The 19,176-nt window shown below is 45.3% G+C and overlaps 1 protein-coding gene across 10 annotated transcripts in view; it reads right to left on the bottom strand.

The window, feature by feature from the left end:
* LOC311103733 (RNA binding protein fox-1 homolog 2-like) overlaps positions 1–18,726 on the bottom strand; it is a 42,711-nt gene extending 23,985 nt beyond the window's left edge. For 2 of the 10 annotated variants that reach the window (XM_084145361.1, XM_084145359.1), the window contains exons 1-2: positions 17,923–18,726; positions 12,354–12,404 (exon numbers count right to left, since the gene is read on the bottom strand). In XM_084145361.1, coding sequence (XP_084001487.1) covers positions 12,354–12,404; positions 17,923–18,177 — 306 coding nt within the window. In that variant the 5' untranslated portion in view covers positions 18,178–18,726. Of the gene's footprint in view, positions 1–1,644; positions 2,172–12,353; positions 12,405–17,922 lie in introns of those variants that run through there. The other 8 variants (XM_084145351.1, XM_084145360.1, XM_084145358.1 and 5 more) reach the window with 7 other exon arrangements.
* Between the last annotated feature and the right edge of the window lie 450 nt (positions 18,727–19,176).

Genomic DNA, 19,176 nt, shown 5'->3' with positions numbered 1-19,176 from the left:
CTGCTAAATGACTAAAATGTAAAAATGTACGGGGATGAATTAGTGTATCTGGGAGGATTAACATCCATGCCCAATTGCTGTTAAAGGTTTCCCACAATTTTTGATTGATTCAGCCACCAACACTAGTGAGGATTGCCTCTATTTCAGCCCAGAGAAGAAGACAAGAGAATAAACGCTGCTGCGCCATGTGTCCATTGAACTGAACCAGCTCCGTCAGCCGATAGTGGGGGAAGGGGCTTAAGGAGCCTCTGAGACTCAACACTGCACTGCAGCAGAACTGGCCATTGTTTCTGTCAGTCACAATAGTGCATGTGTGCAAATTAACATACTTGCTGTGCTGTCTATCCAAAGCTCAATGTTGTTCTGCATGTCCCTTGAGCCAGCTGGATTGTCAATACTGCAGGTTTAGATAGATGGGCAGAGTGAGGAGCAGTAAGCCTGTAGTGGAGACGGATGTCTCAGAGTGCATTAGTGCTGCAATACTGTCTGCCAGTTCTGCAGCAGTTTGGTTGGTGCAAATGTGAAGCAGCAGGTAAGTCGCTTACCCCTGGGGGTGAACGCTTGGGTGGGGCTCTGCAAAATACTTTCAATTCCTGCCTTCCCTTTCTAAACCAAGCAGGGTGGCTGCAGTAATGGAGGTGATGCAGCAAAATACACCACCATCAAACCATTTCTCAGAACCCGGCTGGTTGCTGTGTTTGCACTTTGCTTGGTTGCTTAATAGCAAAGCTGTTAGTTAAATTGATGGGGTAGCAAACACAGCATTTATAACCCTAACACACTCACAAGCATACACTTTAATCTGGGTTATAATGAAGAAATGTCAACTAAAAGAAGGCATTTTCTTAACCTCACTTCTCTGGAGTTAAAAGATATTGGGGAGATTCCTGCTGCTAACTGTCCAATCAGCACCCAGAGCACAGAACCTCACAGCACCCCATCCAGTATTGTGGCAGGAGGAGAGGGGTGGCGGAGGAAAGGGGAGGCTGGGTTGTACCAACAGAGAAAATTTGAGGGGAAAGAGTAACAACTGTTTCTTGGCACCTGTCTCTTTCACTCAGCAGACGGGGGGACGGGGGGGTTAAACAGCAAAGACAGCTGGGAAGACAACAAAGAATTGCTGTAGCACTCTCTCCTTCTTCCTCATTCCAACAGCCCCCCCCTCTCTGCACCCCCTGGACTAACATGATGTTCTGTAGAGTCAGCATGGCCGCAACGTGCGACATACACACAGCTCAACACTGCTAATTTACAGAGACATTTGCAGAAGCCTGTACATCCTTGAGGGCCCTGATGCACAGACATGACCACAGAACATGTTGGGGCAGCAGGCTCATTAGAACATGTACACAGTTAACCCTTCTTGCTGCCAGTAACACATCTACATATTTAAATGAAAAAACAAGTTATATTACATAAGTCGTTACACAATACCAGTCACAAATCACTGAGCGTTCACTGAGTGTCTAGGCTATGTGCATTTATTTGTGGTAAAAGAGAAACAACAGTATAACTCCATGCAGCAATCTGAGGCCTTGCCTTGTGCAACGTATCAAAACTAGCTAGGTAAACATCTTTAGATGTTCCAGGTCTAAACCTGCTACACTGGATAGGAGCATACAGAAAACTATGATGTTAACTCACCGGCAACACCGCAGGATAGTACAGCCCCATCATTGTCTGTACGGGAAGGAAGAAATGCCTCAAGTCTCTCCTCTCTTTCTCTCTATTCCGCTCTGAATGTGGTCTGTTACCATCCGCCGGGAAGCACCTTCTGTCCACGTCTCTCACAGATTCAAATTCTCCCTCGCTCTCCGCCAGTGTTCCCCCTTCCCTTAGCACCAAGCAAGCCTTGTGTCCTTGTCACTACCTTATTTTCTGTTTGCCCCCTTGTCAGTTTTCTCCTCTTTGACAGCTCTCGAGTCTCTTCTCTTCTTCCTCTGACGTGTGTCACTTCTCACTCAAACTACCTCTCCTGCTCTGCTCTGTCATGGCTTCTGCATGTTCCATCCCCCTTCAAACTTTCCCTCTCTCTGAGCCTGGCTGGGTCCCTCCTATCTATCAGTCTCTCCATCCCCTCCCCTCTCCTCTCTGGTTAGGTACTGACAGGTTAGGAAGGAAGGAGCTGCTGTTTGGCAGCCCTGAGTAGAAGACGCTCCGTTTCACACTGTAACGCTACCCACTGCATTGCAGGTTTTTTTAATCATTTATTTATTGGATGGCAGCTTGTCAACCCCATGTTAGGCTCGCAGGCAGCTCTCCCTCACCTCCCCATGTTCATTACCCAGAGAGGAAACAGCTTCAAACTGCTACGGCCCCATTCTACACCTCCACAACATGTATATTTATTACTCTGCATTGCGCTTTTTCATTTCCTACACTACAGTATTGTTGGGGTTCTATGGGAGAGAGGAGTGCAGCTATGCCAGTATGCAGACATCTGCTGAGGTTGGCTACTACAGAGGGGAGAGAGAGATGGAGAGAGGGAGGGGAGCGAGGGAGGGAGAGAGGGACCAAAAGAGGTGATGGGAGGTGATGGGAAAGGGGTAAAAGAGGGGGTGAGAGAGGCAGTGGATGCGAGCGAGAGATAACGGGATAGAGATAAAAGGATAAAGGGATGGGGAAAGAGCGAGGGATGACGGGATTAGGGTGTAAGTGAGGAGGATGAGAGGATGATCTAAGGATTAACTACACAGACTGAACACACTGATAAACACACAGATGCACAGCCATATTTATTGTGCACCCTGGCAGGCACACAAACATGCTTTCAAACAAAGGGCTATTTCCATCACACTCTCTCTCTCACACACATACAATCAAACAATGCCCCTCCCCCACCAAAATAGATCATCATAAGGCCATACATATAGGGATACACTGATATGGGCATTCTGGGCTGATACAATAGTCCTAATCAATATTCTCTTGTCCATAATGGATTATATATCGATATGGAAATATTGATCTGAAGGCCAATGTATGCATCCCTACATACCAACAAACAATACATAACTCTACTAATTAGGTAGGTTGATTGAATTTATTAGACTATTAAAAGTAGTAGGCTGCTCCAACCGGAGAGGTTCTGCTGGCCTGAGTTAGAATACCTCATGATAAGCTGTAGACCATACTATTTACCAAGAGAGTTTTCATAAATTTTTCTTAACTGGCTATTTACCACCACAAACCGATGCTGGCACGAAGACTGCACTCAACGAGCTGTATAGGACCATAAGCAAATAAGAAAATGCTCATCCAGAGGCGGTGCTCCTAGTGGCCGGTGATTTTAACGCAGGAAAACTGAAATCCGTCTTACCCAATTACTACCAGCAATTCACCTGAACTAGAAGCGAAAAAACTCTAGATCACCTTTACTCCACACACAGAGATGCATAACAAAGCTCTCCCTCCCTCTCCATTTGGCTAATCTGACCATAACTCTATCCTCATGATTCCCGCTTACAAGCAGAAACTCAAATAAGAAGTACCAGTGACGCGCTCAATACGGAAGCAGATGCTAAGCTACAGGACTGTTTCGCTAGCACAGACTGGAATATGTTCCGTGATTCATCCGATAACATTCAGGAGTTTACCACATCAGTCACTAGCTTCATCAATAAATGCATCGATGACGTCGTCCCCACAGTGACTGTATGTACATATCCCAACCAGAAGCCATGGATTACAGGTAACATCCGCACTGAGTTAAAGGCTAGAGCTGCCACTTATAAGAAATCCCACTACGCCCTCCGACAAACCATCAAACAGGCAAAGCGTCAATACAGGTCTAAGATCGAATCCTACTACACCGGCTCTGATGCTCGTCGGATGTGGCAGGGCTTGCAAACTATCACGGATTACAAAGGGATGCGAGCCTACCAGACGAGCTAAATGCCTTCTATGCACCGAACCATGCGTGAGAGCACCAGCTGATCCGGACGACAGTGTGATCACGCTCTCCGTAGCCGATGTGAGTAAGACCTTTAAACAGGTTAACTTTCACAAGGCTGCAGGGCTAGACAGATTACCAGGACGTGTACTCAAAGCATGCGCTGACCAACTGGCAAGTTTTTTCACTGACATTTTCAACCTATTCCTGACCTGGTCTGTAATACCAACTCGTTTCAAGCAGACCTCCATAGTCCCTGTGCCCAAGAACACCAAGGTAACCTGTCTAAATGACTAATCGCCCCGTAGCACTCACATCTGTAGCCATGAAATGGTTTGAAAGGCTGGTCATGGCTCACATCAACACCATGAACCCAGACACCCTGGACCCACTCAAATTCACATTCCACCCCGACGGGATCCACAGATGACGCAATCTCTATTGCACTCCACACTGCCCTTTTCCACTTGGACAAAAGGAACATATACAGTTGAAGTTGGAAGTTTGCATACACCTTAGACAAATACATTTAAACTCAGTTTTTCACAATTCCTGACATTTAATCCTACTAAAAATTCCCTGTTTTAGGTCAGTTAGGATCACCACTTTATTTTAAGAACGTGAAATGTCAGAATAATAGTAGAGAGAATTATTTATTTCAGCTTTTATTTCTTTCATCACATTCCCAGTGGGTCAGAAGTTTACATACACTCAATTAGTATTTGGTACTAATTGAGTTTGCCTTTAAATTGTTTAAATTGTTTAAATTGCCTTTAAATTGTTTAACTTGGGTCAAACGTTTCGGGTAGCCTTCCACAAGCTTCCCACAATAAATTGGGTGAATTTTGGCCCATTCCTCCTGACAGAGCTGGTGTAACTGAGTCAGGTTTGTAGGCTTACTTGCTCGCACACGCTTTTTCAGTTCTGCCCACAAATGTTCTATAGGATTGAGGTCAGGTCTTTGTGATGGCCACTCCAATACCTTGACTTTGTTGTCCTTAAGCCATTTTGCCACAAATGTGGAAGTATGCTTGGGGTCATTGTCCATTTGGAAGACCCATTTGCGACCAAGCTTTAACTTCCTGACTGATGTCTTGAGATGTTGCTTCAATATTTCCACATAATTTTCCTTCCTCATGATGCCATCTATTTTGTGAAGTGCACCAGTCCCTCCTGCAGCAAAGCACCCCCACAGCATGATGCTGCCACCCCCGTGCTTCACGGTTAAGATGGTGTTCTTCGGCTTGCAAGCGACCCCCTTTTTCCTCCAAACATAACGATGGTCTTTATGGGCAAACAGTTCAATTTTTGTTTCATCAGACCAGAGGATATTTCTCCAAAAAGTACATTCTTTGTCACCATGTGCAGTTGCAAACCGTAGTCTGGCTTTTTTATGGCGGTTTTGGAGCAGTGGCATCTTCCTTGCTGAGCGGCCTTTCAGGTTATGTTGATATAGGACTTGTTTTACTGTGGATATAGATACTTTTGTACCTGTTTCCTCCAGCATCTTCACAAGGTCCTTTGCTGTTGTTCTGGGATTGATTTGCACTTTTCGCACCAAAGTACGTTAATCTCTAGCCTCCTGTAGCTCAGTTGGTAGAGCATGGCACTTGCAATGCCAGGGTTATGGGTTCAATTCCCATGGGGGGCCAGTATGAAAAATGCATGCACTCACTAACTGTAAGTCGCTCTGGATAAGAACGTCTGCTAAATGACTAAAATGTCAAATGTAAAAAAAAAAAGAGACAGAACGCATCTCCTTCCTGAGCGGTATGACGGCTGCGTGGTCCTATGGTGTTTATACTTATAATACTATTGTTTGTACAGATGAACGTGGTACCTTCAGGCGTTTGGAAATTGCTCCCAAGGATGAACCAGATTTGTGGAGGTCTACAATTTTTTTCCTAAGGTCTTGGCTGATTTCTTTTGATTTTCCCATGATGTCAAGCAAAGAGGCACTGAGGTAGGCCTTGAAATACATCCACAGGTAGACCTCCAATTGACTCAAATGATGTCAATTAGTCTATAAGAAGCTTCTAAATCCATTACATCATTTTCTGGAATTTTCCAAGCTGTTTAAAGGCACCGTCAACTTAGTGTATGTAAACTTCTGACCCACTGGAATTGTGATACAGTGAATTATAAGTGAAATAATCTGTCTGTAAACAATTGTTGGAAAAATGTATTGTATCATGCACAAAGTAGATGTCCTAACCGACTTGCCAAAACTATAGTTTTTTAACAAGAAATTTGTGGAGTGGTTGAAAAACGAGTTTTAATGACTCCAACCTAAGTGTATGTAAACTTCCGACTTCAACTGTACGTAAGAATGCTGTTTATTGACTATAGCTCAGCATTCAACACCATAGTGCCCTCCAAGCTCATCACTAAGCTAAGGACCCTGGGACTGAACACCTCCCTTTGCAACTGGATATCCTGACGGCCACCCCCAGTTGGTGAGGGTAGGCAACAACACATCCACCACGCTGACCCTTAACACGGGGGCCCATCAGGGGTGCGTGCTTAGTCCCCTCCTGTATTCCCCATTCACCCACGACTGCATGGCTGCGCACGACTCCAACACAATCAATAAGATTGCTGACGACGCGATAGAATGGCGCCGGAGAAGATGGCTGCCGTTTTACAGCCCTCTAACCAATTGTACTATTATGTGTGTTTTTCCGCGTTATTTGTAATTTATTCTGTACATAATGTTTCTGCCATCGTCTCTTATAACCAAAAAGAGCTTCTGGATATCAGGACAGCGATTACTCACCTCGTATTGGATGAAGATTTTTTCTTCAACAAGTCGGATGCGAAGGATATCCTACAGACACCCGACAAGGCCCAAATCCCTGTCATTCGCATGAGAAAGAGACAGAGATATCGTGGACGTAGGTCGGGGTGCCTTGTAAGGATCCGACGGCGAGCGAGTAAACAGCCTCTTCCATCAATCCTATTAGCCAATGTTCAATCATTTGAGAATAAATTAGATGACCTAAGATTACGGTTATCCTACCAACGGGACATTAAAAACTGTAATATATTATGTTTCACAGAGTCGTGGCTGAACGACGACATGGACATACAGCTAGCGGGCTATACGCTACATCGGCAGGATAGAACGGCTGACTCCGGTAAGACAAGGGGTGGCGTTCTGTGTATATTTGTAAACAACAGCTGGTGCACAAAATCAAATACTAAGGAAGTCTCGAGGATTTGCTCGCCTGAGGTAGAGTATCTTATGATAAGCTGTAGACCACACCATTTACCAAGAGTTTTCATCTATATTTTTCATAGCTGTCTATTTACCACCACAAACCGATGCTGGGATTAAGATTGCACTGAATGAGCTGTATAAGGCCATAAGTGAACAGGAAAACGCTCATCCAGAGGCGGCGCTCCTAGTGGCCGGGGACTTTAATGCAGGGAAACTTAAATCAGGTCTACCTAAGTTCTACCAGCATGTTAAATGTGCAACCAGAGGAAGAAAACTCTAGACCACCTTTACTCCACACACAGAGACGCATACAAAGCTCTCCCTCGCCCTCCATTTGGCAAATCTGACCATAACTCTATCCTTCTGATTCCTGCTTATAAGCAAAAACTAAAGCAGGAAGCACCTGTGGTTAATAAGAAAGTGCTCAGATGACGCAGATGCTAAGCTACAGGACTGTTTTGCTAGCACAGACTGGAACATGTTCTGGGATTCTTCAGATAGCATTGAGGAGTACACCACATCAGTCACTGGCTTCATCAATAAGTGCATCGATGACGTCATCCCCACAGTGACCGTACGTACATACCCCAACCAGAAGCCATGGATTACAGGCAACATCCGCACTGAGCTAAAGGGTAGAGCTGCCGCTTTCAAGGAGCGGGACTCTAACCCGGACGCTTATAAGAAATCCCGCTATGCCCTCCGCCGAACCATCAAACAGGCAAAGAGTCAGTACAGGACTAAGATTGAATCGTACTACACCAGCTCTGACACTCGTCGGATGTGGCAGGGCTTGAAAACTATTACAGACTACAAAGGGAAGCACAGCCGCGAGCTGCCCAGTGACACAAGACTTCCAGACGAGCTAAACCACTTCTATGCTCACTTCGAGGCAAGCAACACTGAAGCATGCATGAGAGCACCAGCTGTTCCGGATGACTATGTGATCACGCTCTCCGTAGCCAATGTGAGTAAGACTTTTAAGCAGGTCAACATTCACAAGGCCGCAGGGCCAGATGGATTACCAGGACATGTACTCCGAGCATGTGCTGACCAACTGGCAAGTGTCTTCACTGACATTTTCAACATGTCCCTGACTGAGTCTGTAATACCAACATGTTTCAAGCAGACCACCATAGTCCCCATGCTCAAGGACACTAAGATAACCTGCCTAAATGACTACCGACCCGTAGCACTGACGTCTGTAGCCATGAAGTGCTTTGAAAGGCTGGTCATGGCTCACATCAACACCATTATCCCAGAAACCCTAGACCCACTCCAATTTGCATACCGCCCCAACAGATCCACAGATGATGCAATCTCTATTGCACTCCACACTGCCCTTTCCCACCTGGACATGAGGAACACCTACGTGAGAATGCTATTCCTTGACTACAGCTCAGCATTCAACACCATAGTGCCCTCAAAGCTCATCACTAAGCTAAGGATCCTGGGACTAAACACCTCCCTCTGCAACTGGATCCTGGACTTTCTGACGGGCCGCCCCCAGGTGGTAAGGGTAGGTAACAACACATCTGCCACACTGATCCTCAACACGGGGGCCCCTCAGGGGTGCGTGCTCAGTCCCCTCCTGTACTCCCTGTTCAACCATGACTGCTTGGCCAGGCACGATTCCAACACCATCATTAAGTTTGCCGACGACACAACAGTGGTAGGCCTGATCACCGACAACGATGAGACAGCCTATAGGGAGGAGGTCAGAGACCTGGCCGTGTGGTGCCAGGATAACAACCTCTCCCTCAACGTGACCAAGACAAAGGAGATGATTGTGGACTACAGGAAAAAAAAGAGGACTGAGCACGCCCCCATTCTCATCGACGGGGCTGTAGTGGAACAGGTTGAGAGCTTCAAGTTCCTTGGTGTCCACATCACCAACGAACTATCATGGTCCAAACACACCAAGACAGTCGTAAAGAGGGCACGACAAAGCCTATTCCCCCTCAGGAGACTGAAAAGATTTGGCATGGGTCCTCAGATCCTCAAATAATTCAACAGCTGCACCATTGAGAGCATCCTGACTGGTTGCATCACCGCCTGGTATGGCAACTGCTCGGCCTCCGACCGCAAGGCACTACAGAGGGTAGTGCGTACGGCCCAGTACATCACTGGGGCCAAGCTTCCTGCCATCCAGGACCTCTATACCAGGCGGTGTCAGAGGAAGGCCCTCAAAATTGTCAAAGACTCCAGCCACCCTAGTCATAGACTGTTCTCTCTGCTATCGCACGGCAAGCGGTACCGGATTGCCAAGTCTAGGTCCAAAAGACTTCTCAACAGCTTCTACCCCCAAGCCATAAGACTCCTGAACAGCTAATCATGGCTACCCGGACTATTTGCACTGCCCCCCCACCCCCACCCCATCTTTTTACGCTGCTGCTACTCTGTTCATTATTTATGCATAGTCACTTTAACTCTACCCACATGTACATATTACCTCAACTAGCCGGTGCCCCCGCACATTGACTCTGCACCGGTACCCCCCTGTATATATAGCCTCCGTATATATAGCCTCCCTACTGTTATTTTATTTTACTTCTGCTCTTTTTTTCTCAACACTTTTTTGTGGTTGTTTTATTTTACTTTTTTATTAGAAAATAAATGCATTGTTGGTTAAGGGCTGTAAGTAAGCATTTCACTGTAATGTCTACACCTGTTGTATTCGGCACATGTGGCCAATACAATTTGATTTGATCACCGACGACGATGAAACAAAAGAGCTGATCGTGGACTACAGGATACGGAGGGCCGAGCACGCCCTCATTCACATCGACTGGGCTGTAGTGGAGCGGGTCGAAAGCTTTGAGTTCCTCGGTGTCCACATCACTAAGGATCTATCAAACACACCAACACAGTCGTGAAGAGGGCACGACCATGCCTCTTCAACCTCGTGAGGCTGAAAAGATTTGGAATGGGCCCTCAGATCCTCAAAAAGTTCTGGTACTGCATGGCAAGCGGTACCGATGTACCATGTCTGGAACCAACAGGACCCTGAACAGCTTCTAGCCCCAAGCCATAAGACCGCTAAATAGTTAGTTAAATAGTTAACCAAACAGCTAGCCGGACTATCGGCATTGACCCTTTTTGCACTAACTTCTTTGACTCATCACATACGCTGCTGCTACTGTTTACTATCTGGCACTTTATTCCTAGTTATATGTACATATCTACCTCAATTACCTCGTACCCCTGCACATCGACTCAGTATTGGCACCCCTTGTATATAGCCAAGTTATCGTTACTCATTTTGTATCTATTATTACGTGTTTTACTTATCTTTTATTTCTCAATTTTCTTTCTCTCTGTATTGTTATGAAGGGCCCCTCAGTAAGCATTTCACTGTTAGTCCACTCGTGTTGTGTGTGACAAATACAATTAGATTTGAGACAAAAATACATACATCAAAATTCAAGGATAAAACACAATAAAGCCCAAAGGCTTATTTTCATCGTGGTCCTCAGGTATGGATGTGTAAAATGTAATTGCGCATTTACTGCAGCAAAACACACTTGCATGGAATACCAGTACTACTGACCCCACAGTCAAACGTGTTCTCTTCTATATCATCAGAGGCAGATACAGGACTGTGTGGTCACTGTATACTGACTGACTAGGACCATCATAACCATCATGGCTTCTGTAGCCTAAACGTGATGAGGAGGGGCACTAACCTCCAGACAGACCCACATACATAGGGTTTTGGCTAAGCCACCATGCATAAACATTGTCCCTATTGACACAGCCAAACCTACAGGTAGATCAACCAACGCACAACAGCCCATAGGAACTCCAGCTAGAATGTAGGTAGGCTAGACTAACTCCTCCAACCCTTTGCATGACAACCGGCTCAACTCCTATGTGTACTCTGAGGCCGATTACATCACTAAGAACTAGCTAGCATTAAATAATTTAAAACATTTGTTGTACGTTTGACTAGTCTTGAATCAAATAATAATAATAATAATAATAATAATATAATATAATAATATATAATAATAATATATAAATATGCCATTTAGCAGACGCTTTATCCAAAGCGACTTACAGTCATGCGTGCATACATTTTTGTGTATGAGTGGTCCCGGGGATCGAACTCACTACCTTGGCGTTACAAGCGCTGTGCTCTACCAGCTGAGCTACAGAGGACCACACAAATAAGTAAGTTAGGTTCCCATGTGTATGTTTGGATTATAACTATATAACAACCTTACCAAATGCATGTTATTTCAGACGTGTCTAGCCCAATGGTTTTCAAATTTTTTCAGTGGGGACCCAATTTTTTCCCGCAAGAATTTCAGCGCCCCCATTTTTTCTGCAGGAATTTCTTGCCAAATCTAACAACCTTAACATCGGTAAAATGTAGATTTTTGCATCAACAAATAATCTTCAATTCATTCAAATATATATATATATATATATATATATATATTTACTCAATATTTTTGTTTTTATATTTTGGCGACCCCACTGCAGTTCCCCTGTGCCCCCACTTCGGGTCGCGACCCCGACTTTGAATACCACTGGTCTAGCCTATATATTACCTCACCACAGAAAGGTTAACTTCAATATGGTGGCTCACTTGCTCCATCTTCCCCTCCTCTCGCTTTCCCTCTCTCCTGCCTCTTGTGCTTTCCATCCACCCCCCCCTCCCCGTCTCTCCAGCACAGGCAGCGAGCGAGCTGCATTCCCAAGAAAGGAGATGGCAGGGGTAGAGGAACGCACACAGGAGGAAAAAACACATAATGGAGATAAAGCTGTGGAGATCCATCTTGTTGAGAGGAGAGGGAGGGCAGGCAGACCAACACCCCCCTCCTGTGGCTCTGCCAGAGACCTGCACTCACATCTCAGCCATGACAACAGACAGACGACACAGCACTGTGCTGCTGCTCCCAGGCAGATAAGAGACTGTCAGAAACAGCCCTGTCTGGTGCACATAAGGTACTCATTACTGGAACCAATAAGGAGGGAGAGCACTAGAAATTAGAGAGAGGAGGGGAAAGAGAGCAGGGGAATGTGGATTGTGGGAAAAGTGTGCACAGCAGCCAGGCAGATCAAAATGATTCAGAGTGGAAAATGTCATCACAGTTTCTGTAGGCTATGTTCGTGTTGGGCTTTCATAAGAGATGATCAACGGTACTTTAACCTGTTTCATGAAACTCCATGACACATCCATCAATTATACCAAAATTAAAGGAGAATTCAGTAAAAGATGGTATTCTCTCTTACCTGGCTGTGAGGTGGGTATCCAAGGAAACCTGGGGTTAAAGGGTCGTTGTTCTAAAAAAAAAAAAGTAAAAAGAGAGAGAGAGAGGAAGGGTTTGAAAAATGTGATGTGATTTAACATGAAGTCACTTTTTCATCTCCCATCTTCACCCCTAACAAAGTAATATGCCTCTGCGAGGAGAAACAGCCCAGCTGTTACTAGTAATGGGGGGGAAAATGTATATAGTAACATTACATTTACATTTTAGTAATTTAGCAGACACTGTTATCCAGAGCAACTTACAGTTAATGAGTGCATACATTAGTTTTTTTCTCATACTTTTTTCTTAAACATATCAGAATATAATTTTTGCTGATATATCGCATCATTTTGACAATATCATGTTTGTGCTAGTGTGCTGTATCTGCACCAAAACTCCAGTCTTTTTCCTTCATAGCTTGTTCTCCATCTTGTTTTCAGCAGTTTTATCAAAACTCGTTTTCTCATGGCTCTCTGTTGTCCCTCTGCAGCAGACTTATGGTGAGCTACATGTTTGGAACACCGAATCACAAAATCACAGTGTCGAATCGCAATACATATCGAATCGTGAGAATCGCAATACATATCGTATCGGCAGCTAAGTATCGTGATAACATCGTATCATGAAGTCCCTGGCAATTCCCAGCCCTAGCTGTTACGGTATACCCTACAGACCAACACATTTATGAAAATACGTATGGTGCAGGAAAGAAGCAGGGAACTTAAGGGGGCACATTTCACAAAGGCAAAGGATTGTGCAAGTTAACAGTTAACATGATGACCCTTTTGGTTTGAACCCTGAGCGCTGCCTCAACCATGTAGAGCAGCTGGTGAATCATTCTGCAGCCAGGCCAGTTCCTTATTCAGCAGACAAAACAAAACGCACTCCGCAACAAAAAAAGAGCGCACCCTTCCCCCGACCATGCCCCAGAATCTAGTGTTGTGGTTAATTAATCTGTAATTACTTCTAATTAGATTATTTCTGTCGCTCTTCCCTCTCATTTCCCCCCAGCAGAAGAGCCATTTCCCCCCCGGCAGAAGAGCCATTGTTCATGGCAATGTAAGAGGAGGGAAAAGAACGGGGGAGAGGGGGCGGGATAGAACAACAGGGGAAAAGTTCAACAAAACGATGATATTTTCACAACAGTAAGGAGAGAGGATTCCAGCGATCCTGTCTGGCATGCTAGCGGTACACTGTGCAGGGAAAACAGGCAGAGTAACGAGGCTACGGCCTTTTCAATCATGCTCAGGGGAAGGACACTGCACACGTGTTAAAAGGGTGAATATGTTTCCATTGTGCTTGTGCTAAAAGACGACAGTCAGCAGCTAATTTTAAATTCATACACTATCTCCATTAGCTTCCATTCAGTGAGCAGCCAGGGCTGGAGTAATGTAGTAAAAAGGTGGTCCTGGCCTCTTCATTGTAAACAGACAGAGTAACCTCATGCTTCTGCACCCGACCTGCTTCCTGGGGGAATTGGTCCCTCCCTACTATAATTTTTTCAACCTATCGCGGGAAAGGCCCGACTCAGGATGCCATGGCGACAGCACGGTAGAGATGCCCTCTCAGAAAGCTAGCTGTGCTGGCTGTGCTTACTGCACTAACCCTGAATGGGACTCCACAGACACACCAAAATGAGACATGGCAGTGGTGGAGGGAGGGAGTGGACAAAACAGGGAGGGGAAAAAGGAATGACGTCAATCAAATAAGTAGAGAGAGGGACAACATTTGACGGGGCACAGAGAGCGTTTAAGTAGTGAGCAGCAGAAGTGAGTGACAGACTGATGTGTGATGCTGTCTGGACAGTACAGACTATAGCATACATGACTCATGCCAGAGGAGTGAGATGTATGTTATTCAGCCCAACAGTGTCCAGGCTCCCTCTCCAGCATAAAACAGCCCTCTCTTTGTCTCCCCCTCTCCACTTCCTGTTTCATCTGGAACCAATTTCCCCCTCGTGCCTCGTCCTCTGGGGGAACACACTCCTCAGCGCGCCGCATTAAAGCGGGAGAGCCGCCGAACGGACAGGGCTGTATTCAGCAACACACATGGTAAAAACACTGGTAGTCTTCAAAGGCTGGACAGTGGAGGACTGATGAAGATGCGACACACTGAACATTTGAAAGAGTGAGTGTAACTCTGACAAGGCACCATAAGTGAAAACACAATGTAGCGCATCACTTGGAACACAGAACTACCCCACACGTTTCAATACATAACAAAGTTGCAGTAAAAAACCTATTTGTTCTAGTAGAAAGGCAGGATGAAGAGGGAGGAGTTTAGGTTAGAACAGGGGGAGGGAGAGGAGAAGAATTTGGTAACATCTGGAATCAATCTGTCTGGAGGAAAGGGGGAGGGAGACGAATGGTGGATGAAGAGAAGAGAAAGAACAAGAGAGTGAGATGGAAATTAGGAGAGAAAGACAGGGGTGGAAGAATGTGGGGATTAAGAAAGACAAAGACGAAGTGAAAAATACAGCAAAAAGAAGAAACCAAGAAATGGAGACAATGACTCATACCCCAAGAATGTAATGTGACTCATATTTCCTTAAAGGGTGGGGGAGGGGGTTCTGAACTTGATACTCATTGTTAAAACACACACACACTTTCTTCTGCAGGCATATGGTGCTTTGGCCAAGTATGCATTTCAGGTCTGCTTTGAGTCTGTAAAGTTTTTCAAGCTTTTATTATGCTCAACAAAAATCATGACACCCTCTTTCATGCAGATACAAACTGCAATTTAACAGGGTACCATCCACTTTGGTATTAATTACACACATTTACAGTAGAGGGGTAGTTATGAGGTGTGGCTGCTCTGAGAGCCAGGACCTACAGACTGTACAGATCAGAAATGTACAAACACATACAGTGACTTTCTCTCTGTACGCTCAACTAAAGGGCGTCACTCTGTTCGTTTTTTCTCTCCCCCACTTTCTATTTTAGGAAAAGTAAAGAAGTTGAGAGTTGGAGCAAATGGGCAGAAAAAGAGAGCAGTGGAGGGAGGAGGGTAAAATGGCATGAGGTCAACAGATGGTGAGGGAGGAGGGGGATGGGGAAGAAGGGATAGAGGGGTCGGAAAGAGGGTGATACGCTGAGGATGGAGGGAGGAGCTGAGGGGACCAAAAGAAGGAGCAAGACAGGATGAATCAACGTTACCGACAGGGAGACATTCGGGGGCGGAGATGGAAGTACATATGACAGTTTGGGAGCAGCGGGAGGGGGGGGGGGGGGGGGGGGGGGAGTAGAAGGGGGGGTGACAACAACATGACAACAACAACCAGTGTCCAGAGTTAACGTGTGAGTGTAAGTGGCAGGCCCTGCATCTGAATAAATGAGTGGGGGACTGTAAAAAAAAAAATGGGGGGGGGGGGGGAGTTTGAGCACTATTGTGTTGAGCAACATCTTGAAGATAACTTTGAGCTTCTCTCAAGGGGTGAAAGGTCAAGGGTGACACCGCTGCATTGCGCTCAAAGTTCAGTGACAATCATTAAACAGACGCTGCAGAGAAAGTAAGGGGAGGGGGTGTCCACTATAGTCTGCTGCACATTATATCTCCTACTTTATCATTTTAATGACACACAATGCTCCCGCTATTACTAGTCAGCATTCCCTGGTAGCCTAATAGTTTCAAAGAATACTGCACCTTTTGAGCTTACCTGTGCAAAACTGTATAATCTTAATGGTTTGTTTATATCGTAGCTTCGCCCACCCACTCCCCCTTTACTCTCCTCCCCTTGAAGCGATCAGTCTGGTTAATGCCCTCTCTTAAATGAGCTTTGATCTCGTTAGCGTGACACAAAGCCTCTTTACTGCCAACGATAGGACAAATCTGCTCTCAGGGTGCCGGAGGGAGGCATATACAGCATACTGTACACTATCAGGCTGGACTAGGCTAGGGCACATCAATACTGCATAGAAGGAAACAGAGAGAGAGAGAGAGAGAGAGAGAGATGGAGTGATTGGACGCTAGAGACAGTGAGCGGGGGTGGGGAGGTTTGTCTCACTAGCAGTGCACACTCAAATTCTATGGACCATGAGTCAATTAGCAGTCTGGAAATATGCCTTAGGGGGAGGATGACAGGAACAAAATAAGAGGATGGAGATGACAGGACACTCCTCTCTCATTTAATATTTCAGCCATGATTTAGGCTGTTACCCATCCTGTCCTCTGGGTAGCAATGAGTATCAAATAGCTATCCATCGCCGCACCAAAAATATTTAGTAAACTCATCTTCTCAGCACTGAATATGGTGTCACCTACAGGACTGGATGATGTAATCATGTCTAATAACATTAAGCACCACCAATGTCATTTCCTAATGTTTACCCTTAGTTATCGTCAAACCTCAACTAAGCTACATAGAGGATTTTTCTACATCTTTCTCCTTCTCTTGTGCTAAATGTTCTCTTTCATACAGTAAATACTGCCTTCTATCCTCCTGTTTCCTCCCTCTCTCCCGTGGGCGTATTTCCAGCCTGACCCACAGTGGCAGGCGATCAATATAAGTGATTGGCAGGGAGATCCTAATGTTGCACCTCTCATTGCCACACCATCTACACATAACCTTTTGTCATCACCATCCATCCATTATATGGTGTGAGGCACATGGCCTGCCCATTTGTCATTGCAATAGGTTAGCAGCAGTACCAATTGAAGCATTTTCCCAATCCCCAGGATTCAATTATCCACAGCTGACCCGGAACCATGTTTGACTGCTGCCTTAGTCAAAAACACTGTATGTCAGCTACTTTCAATGATGCTCTGCTCTGTTGGATTACGGATACTGTGTGTGCGTGTGTAATATCACTGGTTAGCCGAAGAGCAAAGCACTGTTGCTATGCTGTATCAGCAGTCAAGTCATGGAGAGGCCCATAGCTAGAGGCAAGGTATCCTAAAGCCCCTTCCTTCCTACTCCCTTATTCACAAAAAGGGGTCTGTTCTTTGTCTCTCCTGTAATGACCCCTCCCCCAACCCCCCTGTCTCTCTCCTCTTTTTAGCACCTAGCTCCAATCACAGACGAGGGGGACTGGCACAAATGACTGTTCCCATGCGGGTACCCTCCTGTATCGGAGGCTTTGATGTGATGCCCGATGACAAAGACAGACCATCATGGTAAAGATGGGAATATCAGTGTGTACATAAATGCATGAAAGGCCCTTATGTATCGTTGGATCTTTGCTGTAGCTTAACTGTCATTGCCGAGAAGCTGTGGGCTATCATATTACCTTTGTCTCGCCCATAATCATGGTGTTACCTTAGCTGCCACGAGCACAGAACAATGTTCAAGACACGTTTTGTACCTAGATTGTAATTCTACGGCACGCTCGTTACTGCAGTTGCTGCGACGAGGCATGCTTTTGATGAGTGGGCCTGCCTGTCAGCAGCGTCATCATCATGACCCACTGATGTTCTTGAAACAATAGACGTAGCGTGCTACTGAAAGGAAATCGTTTAATGTATGGGTTACAATGTAGCACACATTCAACGTAAACAACACATGGAACGGAAACAAACAGCAATTTGGCTTCATTTGTTGATGCTCTACTCCTTACCTGTCCAATGTCACCAACACCCACCGTCCCGTCTATCCTTGGCCGTTTGCACTCTGCTGCTGCTAATTCGGTCAAAGTTGCAGCTGTTTGAGCGTCGGGCTCAGGATCCCCTCGTTTCATTCCCCGGACTACTGCTGCTGTACCCCCGGTCGTGTTCGCGTGGGGTCCGGTTGCTGTATCAATGTCCCTTTCCCGGTCCATCATTCCCCGAGTAACGGGTAACATTATGGATGCGACGTCGGTCGACATTAACATTGGACGGCAGCTAGTCTACACTTGCAAGTCTAGCTATTTTTTTTAAACCTTTGACTTCTTCCCTATTCTGGGATAAGGAATGCTATTCGTTGAATGTGCAAATAGCTGATTATAGCTGGTCTTCTTGGCCAAATGTATTGTACCGCTAGCTAGATTGTTATTGTCTAATCAATACAGAACACCATGACCATGTGTGGCTCGTGCACATTTCACACGATTACTAGCGTTAGAAAAATAGTGTCACAATAGAACACGTAAACCTAGTAAACACAAAAATCCAAAAGCCTTGCTAATTAACTAGCTACACATTCCGCTACCTCGTAACAGTAGCTAGCTAGCTAACGATACTTATTTTTCCGCCGAATATAGAAAATGTTGGGAAATGATTTGAATCACTAATCTTCTCCTTGCGAAGCCAATGCGTCCTCCGCTCCCAACCAAATATATTTTTAAGCCCTTCGTTTGCTTCCACCTTCTCTTTCTCCTAGCCTTCTTTTTATCACCGTTCTTTTTCTTGCAGTATGTTCAGTGAATTCTAGTGGCGTGTGTACGGAGTGGCGAGGAACACGATTTCCTCTCTATCGTGTACGTCCAGATTGGTGTGGTGTGGAACGGGCCGCAGAGAGTTCGCTGATCTGGTGTCAGTTTTGTTATTGTCCATGTGCTAAGATTACGATAGGGGTAAACAATTTAGACGGGTCCTAGATCTGCACTCTCTCTATTCCCCTCCTTTTCCTCTCTGTCGTATTATCTCCTGCACCTACCTCCTCATTTTTTAAACCATAATATACACAGTGGCATTTCATTTAGAGTAGCCTTCCACAAATGCATTTTTACGACTTTTGTCATTACCGATAGACTACATTAAAATAATCAAATTTCGTAAACATTTAAACGTGTAAGTTGGTATGTTTATTTTTAGGGGATTGTTTGCTTGTAAATATGATTTTTATGATCGCTTGCCACGATTTATTGCGAAACATTTGTCTTTCTGATTTT

This window comes from Coregonus lavaretus, assembly GCF_964263955.1.
Source record: "Coregonus lavaretus genome assembly, chromosome: 28".
Taxonomy (NCBI): Eukaryota; Metazoa; Chordata; class Actinopteri; order Salmoniformes; family Salmonidae; genus Coregonus; species Coregonus lavaretus.
This window is presented reverse-complemented; position numbering and strand designations above follow the sequence as displayed.